This window comes from Carya illinoinensis, chromosome 11 (genome assembly GCF_018687715.1).
Source record: "Carya illinoinensis cultivar Pawnee chromosome 11, C.illinoinensisPawnee_v1, whole genome shotgun sequence".
Classification (NCBI taxonomy): domain Eukaryota; kingdom Viridiplantae; phylum Streptophyta; class Magnoliopsida; order Fagales; family Juglandaceae; genus Carya; species Carya illinoinensis.
Window position 1 is genome coordinate 6,034,382 of NC_056762.1, and position 21,159 is coordinate 6,055,540.

General features: G+C 35.8%; 3 protein-coding genes across 3 annotated transcripts; all 3 read left to right on the forward strand.

Moving 5' to 3' along the window:
- The first annotated feature begins 3,919 nt into the window (after nucleotides 1–3,919).
- On the forward strand, nucleotides 3,920–5,218 carry LOC122282149 (protein FAR-RED IMPAIRED RESPONSE 1-like). Its single transcript, XM_043094105.1, has one exon. It carries the CDS (start codon nucleotides 3,920–3,922, stop codon nucleotides 5,216–5,218), a length of 1,299 nt encoding a protein of 432 aa, XP_042950039.1.
- Nucleotides 5,219–5,281: 63 nt separating this feature from the next.
- LOC122282150 (protein FAR-RED ELONGATED HYPOCOTYL 3-like) lies at nucleotides 5,282–7,309 on the forward strand. The gene is made up of 5 exons (XM_043094106.1): nucleotides 5,282–6,190; nucleotides 6,283–6,372; nucleotides 6,453–6,527; nucleotides 7,074–7,177; nucleotides 7,279–7,309. The coding sequence occupies exons 1-5, from the start codon at nucleotides 5,282–5,284 to the stop codon at nucleotides 7,307–7,309; spliced, it is 1,209 nt and encodes a 402-aa protein (XP_042950040.1).
- Nucleotides 7,310–10,409: 3,100 nt separating this feature from the next.
- Nucleotides 10,410–20,404, forward strand: LOC122282151 (AAA-ATPase At3g28510-like). The gene is made up of 3 exons (XM_043094107.1): nucleotides 10,410–10,625; nucleotides 13,295–13,400; nucleotides 18,973–20,404. Exons 1-3 carry the CDS (start codon nucleotides 10,410–10,412, stop codon nucleotides 20,163–20,165), a joined length of 1,515 nt encoding a protein of 504 aa, XP_042950041.1. The 3' UTR covers nucleotides 20,166–20,404.
- The last annotated feature ends 755 nt before the right edge of the window (nucleotides 20,405–21,159 follow it).

A 21,159-nucleotide genomic window follows, 5' to 3' on the forward strand; every position in this document is an offset into this window, starting at 1 on the left:
ATTTGAAAATGTTGAATTATTCTTTGTGTTTTTGTTCGAAAATTTGAAAAAATTGTAATAATCAAGTAATAATTAGATGAAAAAGTTGAAGATTAAAATTGAAAAATGTTTGTATTTTGGTACTGTTTAAATATTAAAATTAGATGAGATGAAATAAATTAGACTGTATCCAAACCAATTCTAAATACAGTTTAGCAAACAATATGTTCTACCATAATTCCAATATGATTTAGGAGGGAGTAGACAAATCAAACTCAAACTAGTTATGATGATGCACATATATTCTAATATACACTCTATGGAGGCGCCTTTCCAATATGGTGTTTCTTTTTTTGCTTATAATAGTGGATATGTTTACTACTTATTTATTATTTTATAGTATATTTCAAATTTATTTTTTTATTATTTTCTTTCAAGTATTTTTTTAACTTCTTTAATTATTAAGAAAAAATTATATAACTTCACTAATAGTCCATTCCTCAACTATTAAGTAAAAAAATAATTTGCCGGCTTTGATCTCACGTTTCCAAGAAATGGAAGATTACTTCATCAAAGCTTGGAATGGGAAGAAACATGGAACTTACCTTCTCTCTCTTCTTTTTCTTCTTCTTCTTCTTAATTTTTTTTTTTTTTTTTAAATAAAAAAAAAAATTAGAGGAGACGACCAGAGATGACTCCGTTACCAGGTGATGACTATGGTAACATCCAACTGGGAAGAGCAAACTGCCAAATTTATAGACCACTGACCCACCTTGGTGGGTTAGAACGTACCTTTCATGTACGTTTAATTTTTTTTGTTTCCCAACTATTTTGGCCTCTCTTTGGCCTTGAGTTCTCCGGCTAATCAAATGGAGCCAAACTTTACTTGTCATCAACCGCCCTTATTTCAATAATATTTATAAATTTTGCATCTCATTTGATTTTAATATTCTAGAAATACAATTTGGCAAACAATACGGACATATCCCATAATTCCAATATGATTTAAGAGGAAGTGGACAAGACAAACTCAAATTAGGTATGATCATGGATGCATATATTAATGCAAGATTTTAATAAAAGTTTTGTTAGGTACAAGCAGCGACGGAACTAGTAATTGTATCGAGGAGGGGCCAACTTTTCTACTGTATGACACATTTATATTAAGAGTAATACTAGACACAGTTTTAGAATATATAAGCTCTATGTATTTTATTTGAAAAAAAAATGGAGTTCACTATTAAAAAATATTTTTTTCCTATAAGTCCTAGATTTACTTTATTGTTTCAAAAGAAGTGGGCAAGACTTACACATCCTAAAAATGCAAACATCATTTCTCTTTTGTAAATTAAAAAGAGATTAAAAAGTCATAACTATATATCTACAAACTATTTTTCTTATATATAGATCATCAACCTTAAATAATCTTTCTTGTATTTTCACTTTAAATTCCATATGAAGAAACTCAATATTGTATAACAAAAAATTTTAAGATCCATATTAATAAGTTTATTATCTCTCTTCAATTTAGTTTTAATTTTAATTTCAGATAAGCCACATCTTTAAAAATAGATAATATATAGAAATAAAACAAAAATTTAAGACTATACAAAAAATTAGAGAAAGACATTTCTAGATATATTAAAATTTTAAAGATCATATGAAAATTATAAAATTTTTTGTGGCTATTTTCTATATTTATATAATTATGTATAAAATATAAGAGAATAATTTATATTTTCACAAAATTTTAGGGGGGCCATGGCCTCCTCTAAGGGTAATGTGGTTTGGCCACTTGATACAAACAAGTTTGTACACCAATTCCGGTATGGATAATCTTTTTTATTAAAAAAAAAAACTTTTTGGAGAAAAAAAAAATCTACATCATAATTTTTTATTTATATTATTTTATTAAATATATATTTTATATATCAATATCGGTATGCAAATTAATACACCAATTCTATTCATAAGAAAATTTTTCCTTTTAATAAACGCTCTGTAGAGCGTGGAGGTGGCTTTCCAATTGAATGTTTCTTTACTTCTTTTTTCTTTCGGGCCGAAAGGTAAAAACAATTGCAGTACCATCTCACCACACAATTCCGACGACAATAATTTTAACAGTTCTTCTACGTACCACAGGGGTTGCGGCCCTAACGCGTCCTCGGATGATGTGGCTACTGCCACGTAAGTTGACTTAAAATAAAAAAATAAAAAAAAAAAAGACGGAGAAGTGCGAACGGAAATGAGATTTTGAGCTGGGTTTATTTTCTTTCATTTTCCGCAAGCTGGGTCTTCGTCTTCCTCAAGCTAGGTCTTCGTCTTCCTTGAGCCGAGTCTGCATCTTCCTCAAGGTGTGGGTCTTGCTCTTGGTTGTTGCGGTCGGTTGAGCTGGGTTGCATTCTCGTTGCCGAGCCGAGCGTGGTTTGCCTCATTTCTTGGTTGTTGAGGTCGGCAGTGTATTAGAGAAGGAGGTCGGCATTTCTATCAGCAACGGAAGTTTGTCTTTTCGTGCCTGGTTGTCCGATTGTTGTGGGTAGTATAACTGGGTTTCAGATTTCGTTGTACAAGAACTTGTCTTCTCGTCGTCTGGTTTGGGTTTCTAGTTAAGGTATAAAGATATCATTTGTCATTATCTTTTGAAGTATTTATGATCCAGTAGCTAGATCTGATAAAATGGCACAAGTGACTATTGGATGTTGTTGATTTCAGTTTTCGTGCCAACCATTTAGTAAGTAGTTTGAAGATGCAAACCCAGTTGGCTGTATTGGAATGAATATTTATTAGAAAAAATGAATATTGTTGATATGTTGACTGCTACCCCATTCCTATGTTTCCCCGTTTTGAATTGGTGCTTAAAAAACAATTTGTGTTGCTTTAAAAAATATTTTGAGTTGGAAAATCTCCAGATGCCAATGTTCGAGCACTGGCCGACCACATTCAAGAATTTTAGAGACCTTAAGAAATAAAATAATGGCTAGGAGTCAGGAGTGGAGCATGCAAGGATCATTAAAACTAGTAATTTAACACAATGAATTATCTAACTTTTATTCATTTCTTTAGTTTTGTTGGTCGGTATATCATGATGGCAAATGCTTTTCTTGTCTGGGTGACACTACTAAAATAATCGAACAGAGAGCCACTCTCAAACATAACTGAGTTAGTCTAAGAAACAAAGCAATTCATTGATATTTTGTTTCTTGGTTTTTGGTCAAATTGTCATGTGTATTATAACATAAAAAAGTGTAATTTTTATGTATATTTAATAGAAAAAATGTATACTGTTGATATGTTGACTGCTACCCCATTCCTATGTTTCCAAGTTTTGAATTGGTGCTTAAAAAACATTTTGTCTTTTTTAAAAAACATTTTGTCTTGCTTTAAAAAACATTTTGAGTTGGTTTAAAATTTGTACACATTAAAATCTCCAGGAAACAATGTTCGGGTAGTGAGAATCACATAATTTTATTTACATTCTTGTGGACCCATTGCAATTGCATTATTTATTTTTAATTTGTATCGTCCTAGTCCTAATTTCCATTCTTCACAACCCATTGCAATTTATTGATCGTGATTTATTTGATTGGATGTTTTTGTACCGTGTTGGTGCTTTTTTACTTTTCAAATCCAGTATTTGCATTTAGCTCCCTTTCAGCATGGGAGAAGGGAAAGAACAACCATCTACGGTAACACTATGTAGCTCAAATCCATCATCTGCGGTAAGTTATATCATTTACTATATCAAAATAACTAGATTGGAATGTGTTGAGTTACCTATTTATTTCCACAATACAACAATAACTTAGTTCTATTATCTTGTTAGGACATACTATCAACTTGTCCAAACATCCCAAATTACATGCATGGTCTTTCTAGTCAAGTGTCTGTGTGGTCACCGGGATTTGATCCCATCCATGCTACTTACCCATTTCCCCATAACATGGCTCCAACTCCTCTCGAGAATACCAGCAGCTCCACTGCAGGGGAACTAGTTGGGTCAGATTCTAACAGTGCCGGTGATGGGGAAACTGATGGACTATGTAGACCTAATGAGGATATACCTAATGCAGAAGGAAACAAGGATTGCAATGCTGGGATATCTCATAATGTTGACAATGATGGTGATGATATGATTGAGGAGCCAAATAAGAGGATGGAGTTTAATACGCATGAAGATTTAGTGAATTATTATAAATCTTATGCTAAGAAGTGCGGGTTTGGGGTGATGACAAAAAGGACTGAGAGGGATGAAGACGACACAGTTAGGTATGTCACCCTTGCTTGTGCTCGTGGTGGTAAGGCCCGTGATAGAACTGTCAATGTCGCCAACCCATGTCCGACAGGAAAGACGGAATGTAAGGCAAAAATTAATGCCCTGAAATGTGATGGAAAACTTCGGTTGACTACGGTTCATAATATCCATAACCACGGTCTTAGTCCCAAAAAATCAAGGTTTTTTCGATGTAATAGAGAAGTAAGTGATGCCGTAAAAAGAGTTCTAGATACAAATGATATGGCTGGTGTCCGAATGAACAAAAGCTTTAACTCTTTAGTGGTTGGCGCGGGCGGGTTCGAGAACCTTCCGTTTTTGGAGAAGGATTGTCGTAATTACATCGACAAGGCAGGACATCTAAGACTTGGCGCAAGTGGTGCTGGTGCACTTCAAGAGTATTTTTGTAGAATGCAATACAAAAATCCTGCTTTTTTTGCATTGATGGATTTAGATGATGACGGGAGGTTAAAGAATGTCTTTTGGGCAGATCCTCGAAGTAGAGCAGCTTACCAATATTTCGGTGATGTGGTGACATTCGATACCACATATCTGACGAATATATATGGGATGCCGTTTGCACCGTTTGTTGGTGTAAACCACCATGGGCAATCAATTCTCTTGGGAGTCGGTTTGATTTCTAGTGAGGATACGGAGACCTTTGTGTGGTTATTCCAAACTTGGTTGCAGTGTATGGATGGTATAGCTCCCAAAGTTATAATCACTGACCAAGATCGGGCGATGAAAAATGCAATAGTAATTGTTTTCCTAAATACCCAACATAGATTTTGTTTGTGGCATATACTGAAGAAAGTCCCCGAGAAGCTTAGCTCCTATGCTTCTTACAAAATTGGGATGAAAAATTTATTGATGAAATGTGTGTATGACAGGCAAAGTGTTGAGGAGTTTGAGACGGCTTGGGCTCAGTTAATTATCATGTACAATTTGTATGAGAATGCGTGGTTGTAAAGTCTATACGTAGAGCGTGAGTATTGGGTACCAGCATTCTTAAAAGACTGCTTTTGGGTCGGAATGAGTACAACGCAGCGGAGCGAGAGCATGAATGCCTTTTTTGATGGGTATGTTCATGCTAAGACGAACTTGAAGGAGTTTGTCGATCAGTTTGATAACGCATTAAAAAAAATTGAGAATGAAAATGCTGCGGACTTCCACTCATTTAGTGTCACAATCCCCTGCATATCTAAATCTCCAATTGAGAAAAAGTTTCAAGATTTGTACACTAATTCTAAATTCAAGGAAGTACAACAGCAAGTGACCGGTATGATTGATATGAATCCTAAGTTATATAAGGATGGTGGTGCAGTAAAGACCTATATGGTAAAGGATGAAATCCATATGGCAGACTTTGCTAAGCTGGTTATGTATTATGTGGAGTTTTGTGAAAAAGATTCATCTACTCAGTGTTCTTGTGGATTATTCCAGATGAGGGGGATATTATGTAGGCATCTTTTGTCTGTTTTTAGATTGCACGAGATTACAATTTTGTCAGATATGTACATTTTAGATCGATGGAGAAAGGATATCAGGAGGCGATACACGTTGATCCACAGTAGCTTTGATGCAGGGGAACAACGGGCATATTCTAATAGACATTCAGAGTTGTTGAATATCTGTTATCAGATGATTACTCTTGTCGCGGGTACGAAAGAGCATACTCAGGACGCAAAAGCTAAGTTATTTGCAATGATTGACTTGTATCGTGCCAACCAAGAATTCTCATCCATGACTCAAACGGGTTCCAATGTTCCAATATCAGCAGGGGCACAAGTACTGTTGGGGGTTCTGGGCAAATACGCAGTCCACATGTTATGCGTGGGAAAGGTACCTCCATCTCTAAGGAGAGCATCCAGGATGGAGAAGGATATGCGGAAAGTTAAAGCGAAAGCAAAGAAAGCTCAAGAAAAAGGGAAACGCAAAGAGGTGTATATTTATTTTCTGTGTAAAGAAATGCTAATTTATTTTGGAACCATGCAAAGATAATTGTGTTTTCTAATTTTTTATTTGATTATTAGCGACATGAAGGAGATACACCCATCTTGGACACAAAAAGATCTTTATTTGGCGATTCAGAGATGGATATATCATTTGCTGGACATGTGCAGGTATAAATAATCAATTACTAACAGATTTAGTTACTACTAATGATATGGCTGGGTGACATTGGTGTTTATTTTCTCACCAGGCTGTTCCAGGAAGCACACCTTTTGACCCAAGTGGAACTCAGGTCCGAGAAACAATGGTTCAGAGTCAAGAAAGTGTAAGTGGATAAGGAATTTATATTGATATATTAATGCTATTAAATGCAATATGTCATTTTTAACTGGGTTTTATTATTTATAGATGCAATTTCAGTTGGTTGGATCGCAACCGTTGCACTATGGGATTGATGGATATGAGATGGATGGATCACGAGAGCAATAAATATTTTGTGGACTTTAATGTAATTTTCTGGATTTTTCTCAAATTGTTTGGTGGATCCTAGGACATTATTTTCGGAATGAATGTATTATTTTTTTTTAAGCAATTTATTTTTGGAGTAAATGAATTTATTGGCGATTTTGTGGAAATTATTTTCGGAATGAAATGTATTATTTTTTTAATTTAAGCAAATTATTTTTGGAGAAAATGAATAGTTTGGCAATTTTGTGGAATTTATTGGCGATTTAAGACCATATGTGTAGGACATAAGACCATATGTGCAGGAACTTATACACGAGGTGTTCCACTCATTTATGTACAAGACCATATGTGCAGGATGTTAGGAAAATATTTCTGTATTTCATGGTCATTCTTAATGATGCAGGATGTTATACTCAAGTGTTGTTTGATGTCCAAAACCAATGATGTGCAGGGTAGACGATTTGGTGTGCAGGACGTTAGTTGGCCATTCTGGGTAGACGCAAAGAGGTGTGCAAGACGTTAGTTGAAGGACATCCGAATGATGTGCATCCTTATATAAATTTTGGTGATTTGTTAAACGTGAACGTCCATAGTTAAATGATGTGCAGGACGTGTTTTGATGGGATGTTGTTGCCGTGATTGTACATCTACCTAAGCATCTAGATTGGTCTAATTACCATGTACATATAGAAACACCATTTCAAATAGCAATAGAACAACAACTAACACATAAGAGTTTTCAAGAATTGTACAGCATCATCATATAGCAATAACTGGGTTTCCAATTCAAATCTGCTACATCCAGATCGAGTCCAATAGAACAACAAAGTTACAATACCTATTTTGGCCTGCATCATCATACAACATTATCATCATCATCAAACCAAGTGCAGGAATTCATCCAAACCGAGTCCAACTCTACAACATATACCATATATGATGATACATATATCTACATATAGCAACAACAAACAGCACAGCTTGAATACAAAAAAATAAGACCATATAAAAAGGTTTTCTAACACTAGCTAGAAATTACTTAGATGCTAAGCTATAACATGCAACAAAGACTGCAAAAGCCCAATAAACCCGCAGTAGTGTTCATGAACGCGATATTTTGGCCTCACGAAGCACAAGCACCAACTCCTTCTTCCGGACCTCCTCATTTAAATTCGCTACCAACAGCTCTCTTTTCTCAATGTCATCCGATTTCTTACCAAGCTCAGCCTCCCTTTTTTCGAGATACTCGAGTCTCTTCTCGAGTTCTTTATCTTTCCTCTCCAGTTCTTTCTCTTTCCGTTCTAGTTCATTGGCTTTTTCTCGAAGTTCGAGCTCATTCTCTTCATTACTATCTACCCATTTGAAAAATTTGCAATATGGTAATCCCTGATCATTTGTGACATATACATTAATATGTTAAATGACAACATATTAATCATTAATAGAAAAAAAATTCATTAACATTCTAAGAACTTACTCACCTCTGAGTTGTAGTTTGGACATCCTAAGAAGGGTCGTCTTGGATTCCTTGTAGTGTTTGAGAATTTTAGTGTGGCCTCGACCTTGCAAAAGCACAATGTTTGACCCATTGTGCGTTTAGAAAATGATGGAGAAAACGTTGTTGATAATGATGATGACATTCTAAGGTGAAACAAAATAACTAGATCAGTAATGGTAAAGGATATAATAAATCTGAATTAATTATCAACTCAAAGTTTGAAATGCAATTTCTAACAGGTTTATTCCCAGTGTCAAGCTTGTGCGAGTCCTCACCTCAACAATTTCGTATCAAGAGCCATCAGTTATGCCGATGCCCCAATTTCATTTGCCACGCAAAGAGTCATGACTTCATCAAACCTTATATTGTTGATGGAAATAACAAGCTTTTGATTGAGTCATTAACACAGTTTTTTAAATACCACATGCAGGAGGAGAACAATATGAGTCATTAACAAGCTTTTACACATTTAACAGTTCAAGTAACTTCTAAAGATCAATCATCCAACAATACCACCAGACTTTTAGTAGTATTAAAAATCTCCAATTTTTCTAACTTTACTGCTTCTGGTGCTTAGTGTTTATATGAGACAAAAAAGTCCATAAAAAAAAAATTAATGACACTGAGATAATTGATTTCTAGTAGTAAAATGCCTAACATTAGAAATATATAAAATTTTCCACACACGCACAGCCAGATTACAGCACAGCCCAACCCCATCCAATTCCTCTAATCCGTGCAACTTGTCCCAGTTTGCATAGAGAGTTGCTAGCTGTCAAGTGTCAAACAGAAAGTCATACCATTCGCCTAAAAACGTCTAAAGCAGCAACAAACCAAATCATAACCTAACCCAGTTGTCAATCCCACAAAAATAAGAATAACCTAATAGGTATCAGAAAGCATACCTAACCCAGTTGTCAATCGCAATACATTTTATTACGTAACTGTATGTTTAATCATCTAATCCATCAGAAATAGAAACATCAAATTTAATTTCTAAATAAAATGTATTCTAGAAAGTAAAACCAAAACAAACTAGAAAAGTGACCGACTTACCTCCTCTGTACATGGTGGTTAGGGTTAGGGTTACACCAGTATCTGTCAAGCCGTGGGGTTGGGTTTCAGTGGTTAGGGTTTTTTTGGGAATGTTACAAAATCATAGATCTACCAAAAAGAAGGGGGAAAATGGAAGGAATCATGGAAGGGGGTCGGTCGATTTCGGAGAGGAAGGTGCGGGTTTCCATGCCGATTTTGGAGAGGAAGATGGAAGGGGGAAACCAAAAAGAAGCAAAAGGGATAGGGTCGGCCGGTCGGTCGATTTCGGAGAGTAAGATCGAAGGGGGGAAGGGGGAAACCAAAAAGAAAGAAATGGAAGGGGGTCGACCGTCGATTTTGGAGAGGAAGCTCGAAGGAGGGACGGGGGAAACCAAAAAGAAGGAAAGGAGGTGGTCTCGGCCGGTCGATTTCAGAGAATAAGATCGATGGAGCATGCAAGGAAAGCCAAAAAGAAGTAAAGGGAGGGGTTCTCGGCCGGTCGATTTCGGAGAAGAAGATCCAAGGGGGGAACGGGGGAAACCTAGGAAAGGGGGGAGGTGAAGGGGGGAGGCGAAGGGGGGAAATTTCGAATGAAATGGGGGAAGGTGCGAAACCGGAAAGGATTTAGGGTTAGGGTTACACAAAACGACGTCGTTCTATTTTTCCACATGGCCGCGTGGCTGCGGCGGGGACGCCAGCCCGGTTGCACGTATCATTTTTCTAATTTTAATATGATTTTGAGGGACGAGGACAAGTCAAACTAAAATTAGGCACGATGAATTTGTTAAAAAAATATAAATGTGGCCCCACCCAATTTACCGGCTACTTTTGTTTAATCTCTCGTGTTTCCAACAAGGAAATGGAAGATTGCTCGATCAAAGTTTGGAATGCGAAGAAACATAGAACCTACCTTTCCTACACGTATTTTTTTACAAATATATTGACCGCCGGTTGACCCTGAGTCCTCCTCCAACCAAATGGGACCAGACTTTACTTCCCATCCAAGACAACCGCCTTTAAATTTGACACTGCCAAGTCCGTGAAGTTCTTCATCCCCAACCAGTTATTGTACTTCCATTGATTCCCACACATACTCAATATACGCGTACCTAGAAAAACCTTCTAGCCTCAAAAGATCTCGAACCTCTAAATTACCACCCCCCACCCCCTCCCTTAAAAAAAAAAAAAAAAAAAACAAATCCAACAATGTCGCCAACAACTCTGACTATGTTGTGGACATCAGTGACCACTTCCGTAGGCAGCATCCTGGTTTTGTGGCCATTCTTTGAACAAATTTGTCCTGTCGGCCTTCGACAATACTTTACCAAATATACAACCATAATCACCAGCTACTTTAATCCCTACATTGATATTTCGTTCTCTGATGTCTCGAAACTTTGGTTCAAGCGTAGCGATGCCTATTTAACTCACTACAAGAAATTAGGATTTTTGCAATGATTTTAAATTCGCTGCAAATAAAATCGATGCAACAAGTAACTTTTTGCGTCGATTTTGAAATCGCTGCACGTGTTTAAAATCACATCTGCACTTGGACCCGGGATCTTCATTAAAATGTTTTTTTACAGCGATTTAAGTTACTTTTACAGCGATTTATTGCGTCGCAAAATGAAACAAATATTTTTTCGTCGGGATCTCACTTTTTGGGGGCACCAAAATGACGAAGCGCCTTTTATTTCCCCCCAACGTGATATTTCCCCTGCGTGAACCTTCTACTACTCGATGAATTTTCTCCCAAAACCTTCATTTTCAGACCCTGCAAATCCACCCTTTCCAGTGTTTTCTCCCGGCGTCAACTCCTCTATCGTGACCTTTTGGACCATTTTCCCACACCCTTCTCTATCCTTCCATTTTTAGTTCACCAATTTCAGCAACCTGCAATTCCTACAATCGGCTACCCCAGTTTGCACACGGCCTTCTCTCCACTCGTTGGTCTCTCTTTGGGAAGCTGGGTTCTAGATTTCATCTTCTGTGGTTTCGTCGCAGCCGCCCTTGGCTAGCACCCCCTCGCAAGCACCTCTGTTTTCATCCCACTTCCTTCGGTACTACCTCTCTCTCTCTCTCTCTCTCTCTCTCTCTCTCTCTCTCTCTCTCTCTCTCTCTCTCTCTCTCTCTCTCTCGTTTATAAATCCCCAGTTTTTGATCCATGGTTTGCTCTCGAAGTACACTGGCAACAAACTTCTTATGGAATATTTTGTCTTTATAATATTTTGGTTTTTGTTTATGAACAATATTTGACCTTTCAGCTGGATGTTGAATAGTTGGGGAAAATATATGTTTTATTTTTCTGTTCTTTTTATCAGCTGGGTAGTGAGTTTTGACGGTGAAAAGCATGAGTTTTACAACTTTTTTTTCTTGTTTAGTTTCAGATTAGTACTTTGGTTTTAATGTAGATTGAGAGTGGAATTTACTAATAGATTTATTTATTGATTTGTTGGAGTCAATGTCGTTTTATATCTTCTAGTGATATACTCTCTGTTTGGCATGAATCATAAGGTATTTGCCAGTTGCCAAGATTACCTTTTTTTTTTTTTTTTTTTTTTTTTTTTTTTTTTTTCTGATTTAATCTCTTTTCATGCCTGTTAATTTATAATGATATTAGGGCATGTGGGGACTCAAACTTAAAGCAGAATTAAGTCCAATGAATGAGTTAAAGGCAAGAATTAAGTCCAATGAATGAGTTAAAGCAGAATTAAGTCCAATAAAAGTAGTAGATTCTTTTCAGGCCACTTAAGGTACACCTTACTATGCAAGCATCATACTGAACAATTTAGTTGACTATATTGGTTGAGAACCTACAATTTTTTTTTTTTTTTTTTGATAGATTGGTTGAGAACCTATAATTGTCAACTACCTAAAGATTTCTTTTCAATAATTTTAGTTAATGGTCATGTTTAAAGTTACATTGTTCACATCTGTTTCTCACTCAAGAAAGATTTGCCTACTTTCCTTGGGATGGTTTGGGAAGCTTGATTATTCATTTTTGGATTTTAATCCTATGTTATTTTATCTCTATAAATTGGGATTACTGAATGCTGATTTTAGAGCAATATATATATATATATTATATATATATATATATATATTTATGTTGATTTCAATCCTATGAAAATTAACAGACTTGGGTTGTTTTTTCCCCTTCAAATCCTCAAAGTCAAATTGCTACCTTATAATCTTTGTTTCTCAAAATCCTCAAAGCTTTCCAGATGAACGATTTTTGTTTTAGGCCTTTATAATTTGAGAAGATTGTGTATATAATCATCCCATGTTTTGTTTAGCCCTTTATTTTCTCTTAGGTCAAAAAGTTGTGTACATTTGACTATAAAGTTGTTTAGCCATTTATAGTATACTGTTGTGCATTGTATGATAAGGATGTATGTTTTAGGCTAGGTTCACCTGTATTAATAATTTGTTTTTTATAAATACTATTTGCGGCGATTCCAAGTCACCGAAAAAGAATATTTTGTCGCAGGGAATAGTCTGATAAAACTGCAAAGGGTATTTAATGGCGGCGCTCATTTAATCGCTGGGAAATCATTTGCCAGCGATTTTTGAATCGCTGCCAAAGGAATTTAATGACCGAAAGGTCTTTGCCAGCGATTTTATAATCGCTGGGAAATCCTTTGCCAGAGATTTTTGAATCGCTACCAAAAAAATTTAATAACCGAAAGTCATTTTCCAGCGAATAAAAAATCGCTGGCAAAGGAATTTAATAACCGAAAGTCCTTTGCCAGCGATTTTTTAATCGCTGGGAAATGATTTGGCAACGATTTTCTAATCGCTGGAAAATGACTTTCTGTTTTTAAATTCCTTTCCCAGCGATTCAAAAATCGCTGGCAAAGGATTTGGCAGCGATTTTGTAGTCGCTAGCAAATAACTTTCTGTTTTTAAATTCTTTTGCTAGCGATTCAAAAATCGCTGGGAAATCCTTTAGTTTTAGCGGCGATTTTTTAGTTTCCGCCGCAGTATATCAGAAATGGCTGAATAGTACCAGCGAATATGCATCGATTTTGTAATCGCTGGTATATGTATTTGGCGGGAATTTTTCCACTTTTCCAGTGCCATCTGTTGTAGTGACTGTTGAGACTTACCTCAGCAACAAAGCTCCCAAGAGCGCTAAACGACTCAAAGCTGAGTTGGGAAAAGATAGCAGCAAAGTGGTTTTGAGTCTAGATGTGCATCAAACCTAGGGCTGAGCACCGATTCAACTGGAGTCGGATTTGGCCTCCTCCGACTCCGACTCTGACTTTGTCGGAGGCCGAATTCGACCTCCGACTCCGACTCCGCTTACACCCCACTCCACTCCGATTCCGACTCCGACTCCGACATGTCGGAGCGAAGTCAGAGCGGAGTTGGAGTTGGGCTTTTTGTTGGCCTTTTTTATTGGGCTTTTTTTTAGAATTTTTTCTTTGATCCAATTAACATTTCAATTTTACAATTTGCAACTCAAATTGGATTTGGGCTTCTATATCAATTTTTTTTAAAAATATAATTTGACATTTCTAATTTATCTAACCAAAATTATTACATTAGAAAATAAAACTAAATTCAAAATCTATCACTATAAAAAATAAAACTAAATTCAAATGTGCAACCAAAATTAAAAACTAAATTAAAACTAAATACACACATTAAAATTACATAACCAAAATTACAACCTAAAATTAAAAATACATAACCAAAGGTCCAAAATTACAACCTAAAATTAAAAATACATAACCAAAATTAAAACTTAAAATTACAAATACATAACCAAAGGTCCAAAATTAAAACATAAAATTAAAAATACATAACCAAAATTAAAACCTAAAATTAAAAATACATAACCAAAGGTCCAAAAAATGTCATTTTTCAACTTGTGCCTGAAAAAAAAAGAACAAAATTAGTAAAGAAATAAGATACCATATAAATTTATAAAAATAAAGAAAGTAAAATTGAAATAAGATACCAGAAACAAGATTGTCAATCCTCTTCACGAAGTATGCTGGCCATAGAATTGGCTAATTCTGCATTAAGATGTTAAAGTATAGGAAATTAATATTACAAATTGTTAAAATCAACTCATATAACAACTTAAAAAAATTTTCTAATACATTACCTGAGTCTAGCTTATAGCTCTCTGCATCATCAATGACTTCAGAATAATTTTGACTCAAGCATATGGGAGTAGACTTCAACCAATTTTGCGAGCACGCGAGAGCTTCTTCAGTTTTAGGAGCCAAAGAGCTCCTAAACGGATCCAGGACACGGCCTCCTGTACTAAATGCTGACTCAGATGCAACGGTGGTGATAGGAATGGCCAAGATATCTCTTGCCATTAGAGCAAGAACTGGATACTTGGTGGAGTTGACTTTCCACTAAATTAAAATATTGAAACTCCCCGTAGGAATCTCAATGTTCTCCAACAAATACCGCTCTAACTCCAACTTACAATCCATCAAGGATGTTGTATGCTCTTTATGGAACTCCCTCAAAAAATCCAAGGGATCATAATCTGTAACAATACTACTACTCCTCATTGATGCACTAGCTTCATCGCTTTGAGTTTTGTTAGCACCAGTTACGCACCCACCACCAAACTCTACATATGCCTCATACAAATATTCCATATCCCTCTTGAGGAGTGCAACAAATTCCTCACCCTTCTCCTCACCCAATGTTTTCTTGAACCAATATGCTTGAGTAACCAATTTGAACCGTGGATCAAGAATAGCAGCAATAAACAACAACCGATTTATTTTTTCAAGATCACCCCAATACTTATTATACTTTGTCTTCATTCTGAAAGCCATTGAACTCAAACGTCGATTACTATTGTCACAAAAATTATTCAAGTGTTTATGAATGACAATAAGCTCTTGGACATAATTATTTGATGTGACATATAGTGTACTAGAAATGCGCAATGTAACACCATAAAATATTTGAAGAAACTTCGAAAAGTTTCTTATAGTCTCCCAATCATCCGGCCCAGGAGCTCCTAGACCCTTTCTCCCATGTCCATCCTCAGACAAATAAACTCGTGAGTAGAGATTTTCATCAAGCAAAAGTTGGAAGGCTTTTTTATACTTCTCAGCCACGTCCAACATAAGAAAAGTCGAATTCCATCTAGTAGGTATGTCAAGAGTCAAAAAACTAAAGCATTGAACTTTTGATCTATCAACACAAGACTTGAAAGTGGCAAGTCTTTGGGGAGAAGACTTCACATACTTGATCAAATTTCGGACCCTTACAATTGAGTCATCAACATCTTTCAAACCTTCACTCACAATAAGGTTTAAAATGTGTGCCATACACCTCATGTGAATAAATTCGTGAGTTGCAATATAATCCGCACTTCCTATTTCCATTGTTCTTAACCAATTAATAGCGGAGTCGTTAGAGGTAGCATTATCCACTGTAATTGTGAGGATTTTGTCAATGCCCCAATCAAGCATACACTCCTCCAACTCCCTCCCAATCGTTGCCCCCTTATGGTCACTAATCCGAATAAATAAAATGATCCACTTATACAACTTCCAATTATTATTAATAAATTGAGCGGTCACACACATGTAATTAATATTTTGGATAGAAGTCCAAGTGTCGGTAGTCAAGCATACTCTAAGTTTGGTGGTCAAAAATATTTTCTTCAAACTATCCTTCTCTCTCAAGAATACCCTCATGCAGTCACGCATTACGGTAAATCGAGAAGGAATAAGAAACTTTGGATCAAGGGCTTTAACAAATTCCCGAAACCCTTATCCCTCAACACACCTAAATGGTAGCTCATCCACTATTACCATCCTAGCAAGGGTAGCTCGGATTTTTTTCTCATTATATTTGGCCATCCCTAAGGTCTTCTCCCCTTCCCCTCCTTCACTTCTTGCTTCCGGGACCAAGAAAGTTTGACTCTTGTTCAATTTACTCTTACGGTTTTTGGGGCAAAGTTGGATGTGTGTTTTCATGGCCGAAGTGCCTTGCCTTTTGGGATGGCATTTCCATTGCCTATGACAATGGTTACAAGTAGCTATAGGCTCTTCGGGATCACAATCGGGCACTCTTGTGAAGTGGGACCATACCTCAGACTTATTCTTAGGATTTCTACTACCAGGTGGAGGGCAAGGGGTAGAATGAAAGGCACTAGGAGTGCCTACCGAAGAGCCTATTGGTCTGCTAGACTCATCAACTATTGGAATGTGAATATCAATCGGCTATTCTGGGGGTGGAATGCCAGGACAAGATGCACTTGTGGATGTAGGAGTGTTTGTGCCTTCCATATCCATGATTTAATAACTAGAACTGTAGAACACAACAAAATAAGATAAATATAAACAAAATAAATTCATGAACTAATGTAAAGATTACTTAAGTAAATTAACCAAAATATGCCACCAACGAAAATATGCTTTATTTAGTGGACATAGACTATAGTAGCTAGCCGGATTCACCTATGGCTTTAAAATACAAAAATATTCAGAAAAAAAATGAACCTTGAAAGCCCTTAATGTTAAATTCTAGAGCTTATATCTGGAGGAGTGTTGGTCCGTTGGATAAGTAATTATAAGGTGCTAATAAATATTGTGATTTCACTGCGATGTGTGAAAGGTAATGATTTACAATTTGAGATTTAAGTTTCTTCTAATGAATATTAGCAATGCCGATGTAATTTGGTTAAAAAGCTTAAGAAATTGAGCTTTAATCCCTTAATATTATTCTATATATTCATGTAATTATTACTATCATCTAACAAACTAATTATTAATTAATCCTTTATCTTGATTTTTTTAGCCGAAAGGAATCCAAAGCATGTATTAGCCGGCCTCACGATAGCAAATAAAAGAGAGAGTGAAATCAAAAATCAACAACCAAGCAACAAATCAACAATCAACAACCAAACCCATAGCATTTAAAAGAGAAATCAAAAATAAATCAACCAATATCTATGAATAAAACCCATATCCATGAATAAAATACTAGAGAGAGAGAGAGAGAGAGAGAGAGAGAGAGAGAGAGAGAGGAGATACCGGAGAAGTCGTTGGAGGCTGGAGCTACACGGTTTCGTGGTGGCTGAGGGCGTCGAAGGCTGGGGCTGAGGGAGTCTGCAGCTGCTGGGGTTGTTGAAGGCTGGGGCGCCGTTTCTAACTTTTTGATTAGAGACTTGGAGTATAAACCCTAAGTAACTAAGTTACTTTATTTCCGTATCGGGGGGGGGGGGGGGGGGGGGGGGGGGGGGGGGGTTGGGGGGGCTTTTGGTATTTTTGGCCCGTCTTGGTTTTTTTTTTTTTTTTTTTAAAATTCTAAAAACCGGTCTTAACTTCTTAATACTTCAGCCCTTTTGGTATTTTCGGCCCCTTTTGGTTCTTTTTTTTTTCTTTTTCTTTTTTAACTCTAAAAACCAGTCTTAATAGTTAATACTTTATACTTCAGCCCCTTTTGGTATTTTCAGCCCCTTTTGTTTTGTTTTTTGTTTTTTTTAACTCTAAATCAAATAATAATTTTGTTTTAATACTATATATATTAACTAATATAACTATACTATTATATATAATATAACTATATATATATATATTAGATAAGTATAGTTAATTAATAAGTTATTATATAACTATATATATTATAGTATATAAGTATAACTATATATATTATATAAGTATAGTTAATTAGTAAGTTAATATATAACTATATATTATAGTATATATATTATATATAGTATATATAGTAACTTATATAGTAACTTATATAGTAACTTATATATAATTAGTAATGTAAATTAACTATATAAGGTATAGTTATATATTATATGTAAATATATATGATTAATGTATAAAAAATAAATAGTATAGTAACTATATATTATATAAGCCCTTAATATATATATAGTATATATATAATCTATAATTATATATAATATAACTATATATTATATATTAACTTATAGTAAACTAGTAATGTAAATTGTAAAATATAAAATAAGCTATAGTAACTTATATAGTAACTTATAGTAAATTAGTAATGTCAATTAACTATATAAGGTATAGTTATATAAAACATATAAATATATACGAGTAATGCATAAAAAATACATAGTATAGTAACTATATACTATATAAGCCCTTAATATATATAGTATATATATAACTATATATTATATATAATATAACTATATATTATATATAATATAACTATATATTATATATTGACTTATAGTAAACTAGTAATGTAAAATATAAAATAAGCTATAGTAACTTATATAGTAACTTATAGTAAATTAATAATGTAAATTAACTTATACTAACTATATTAACTTATATTATTCATTATAATGTTTATACATTATTATTTATTAGATGTTAATATATTGATAACACATATTTTTATAAAATATGCACAATATCGGAGTCGGAGTTGGAGTAGCAGTCGGAGTCGGAGTAAAAGTCGGAGTCAGAGTCGGAGTCGGAGTCGGAGTCGGATGATTAATCGAAGTCGAAGTCGGTGTATCGGAGTCGGATCGGAGCGGAGTCAGAGTCGGAGTCGGAGTAGAAGTCGGAGTCAGAGTCAGAGTCGGAGTCGGAGTCGGAGTCGGATGATTAATCGAAGTCGAAGTCGGTGTATCGGAGTCGGATCGGAGCGGAGTCAGAGTCGGGACAGCTCCACCTCCGACTCCGACTCCGACTTCCAGGGGGAAAAAACTCCGACTTCGACTCCGACGAGTCGGAGTCGGAATGGAGTCGGAACTGGAGTCGGATTTTCAAATTTCTGCTCAGCCCTAATCAAACCGTGGTGGATGATTTTCGCGGTGTCAAAATTTGGTGGACGTCAAAGAAAGAAGTCAACAGATCAAGATTCTCCTATCGTGACGAGGAGACCACGATGTCGTACACGCTCACGTTTCATAACAGATACCGTGACCTAATCATTGAGTCATATTTGGAGCATGTTATGAAGGAAGGGAAGGAAATTGGTGTGAGGAATCGGCAGAGGAAGCTCTACACGAATTGTCCTAATGAAAAGTCGCCATGGTTCATGAACCGAGGCATCATGTGGAGTAGCATCTTTTTCGAGCATCCAGCTAACTTTGAAAGAATCGGTTTGGATCCAGAGACGAAGCAAGAGATTGTTGATGACCTGTTGACTTTCAGCAAGAGTAAGGACTATTATGAAAAGATTGGGAAGCCATGGAAGAGGGGTTATCTTCTCTTTGGCCCTCCTGGGACAGGAAAGTCAACGATGATTGCAGCAATGGCAAACCTGTTGGGCTATGATGTCTATGATCTCGAGCTCACAGCAGTGAAGGATAACACGGAGCTGCGAAAGCTTTTGATCGAAACTACTGCTAAGTCCATCCTCGTGATCGAGGACATAGACTGCTCACTTGATCTTACCGGTCAAAGAAAGAGTAAAACAAAGAAATCTTCAGATGATGATGATGTGAACGAAATTCCCAAGAAAGAGGAGAAAAGTAATAAGGTCACACTTTCTGGGCTATTGAATGTTATCGATGGACTGTGGTCTGCTTGTGGGGGAGAGAGGCTGATTATTTTTACCACAAATTTTCTGGAGAAGCTGGATCCTGCACTCATAAGGAGTGGTAGAATGGATACGCATATTGAGCTCTCTTACTGCAAGTTTGAAGCATTCAAAGTGCTTGCAAAGAATTACCTGGATCTTGAAAAGCATCCGATGTTTGACACAATACAGAGGTTGATGGGGGAGACGAATATCACACCTGCTGATGTTGCAGAGAACCTTATGCCAAAGTCCTCATCAGATGATGCAAATAAACGCCTATCGAAGTTGATACAGGCTCTTGAGGAAGCAAAGGAAAAAGCAGCAGAGAAGAAAGATGAAGAAGATAAACTCAAAGAGGAAGAAGCGGCAAAGAAGAAAGATGGAGAATTGAAACTGAATGTGAAAGAAAATGATGAGGTGAAAGTGAAAGAGGAAGATCAGGCAGCAAAATGAACCGACCTATGGGAAGTGCTCGCCATGACAAAAAAAAAAAAGTATTCTCCATATTTAATTTGTATAGTAGGTCCTGTGCATGTGGTGTTTATTATTTCTCGTCCAAAAAAGAAATAAGTGTGTATATGTATATATTGGAAGAAAGAAAAAGAAAAAATAAAAAAATATAGTGTACGTGATGAATGCTGTAAGTGTAACTTTCTATTAACATTAATGCAAGTAATTATTAGTCGTTGTAATTTTTTTTTTTTATTAATTGTCACAACGCTTGATATATCTAAAACTGAATACAAGAGTCTCGTCTATGTCATGTCAACTATTCTCATTTCCTCAACTGATACAAAAACATTAGATTCTTCTTTGGGTAAATTTTGGTAGGGTTTCAATTCTTATAATAATCATAAATACACTTAAAAAGCTTGGGACAAGATTTGGACTCCAAAATTTATGGGTGGTTTAAGCTTAAATAAACTTACTCTTTTTCTACTCTAATTAATCATTAACCTGGCTTGGTCTTTCATTACTAATAACAAAAGTTTCTGGAAACAGATCTTCACCCAAAAATACCTCAGAAACTCATCCTTTCTTGAGGTTAATCCTAAGAGCTCGGACTCTTAGATTTGGAAGGGTCTTTCGAAGCAAAGACAGTTTTTCAAAACAAGTTTCTATTTTCAAATAAATAATGGCACAAAAGCAAGACTATGGACAAACCCTTAGATACCAACTTTACCTTGTTTCAAACCGACACCAAATCAAAACTACACACAGATGGACCAAAATATGACTGTCTCAAAGCTAACCTTAGAACAATTAAGAAGATGGAACCATTTGCTTCTAAATGCCTTGTTTAATGTCAACTATGTTGTAAAAATCCAAAGAATCCCACTCTCAAATTACAATTTTCACACTCTTTGAGGATAAAGTTAAATGGATGCCATTCTTCTGGAAACTTTTCGGTAATATCCTTGGAGGATTAGTCATAATATCCTTCCTA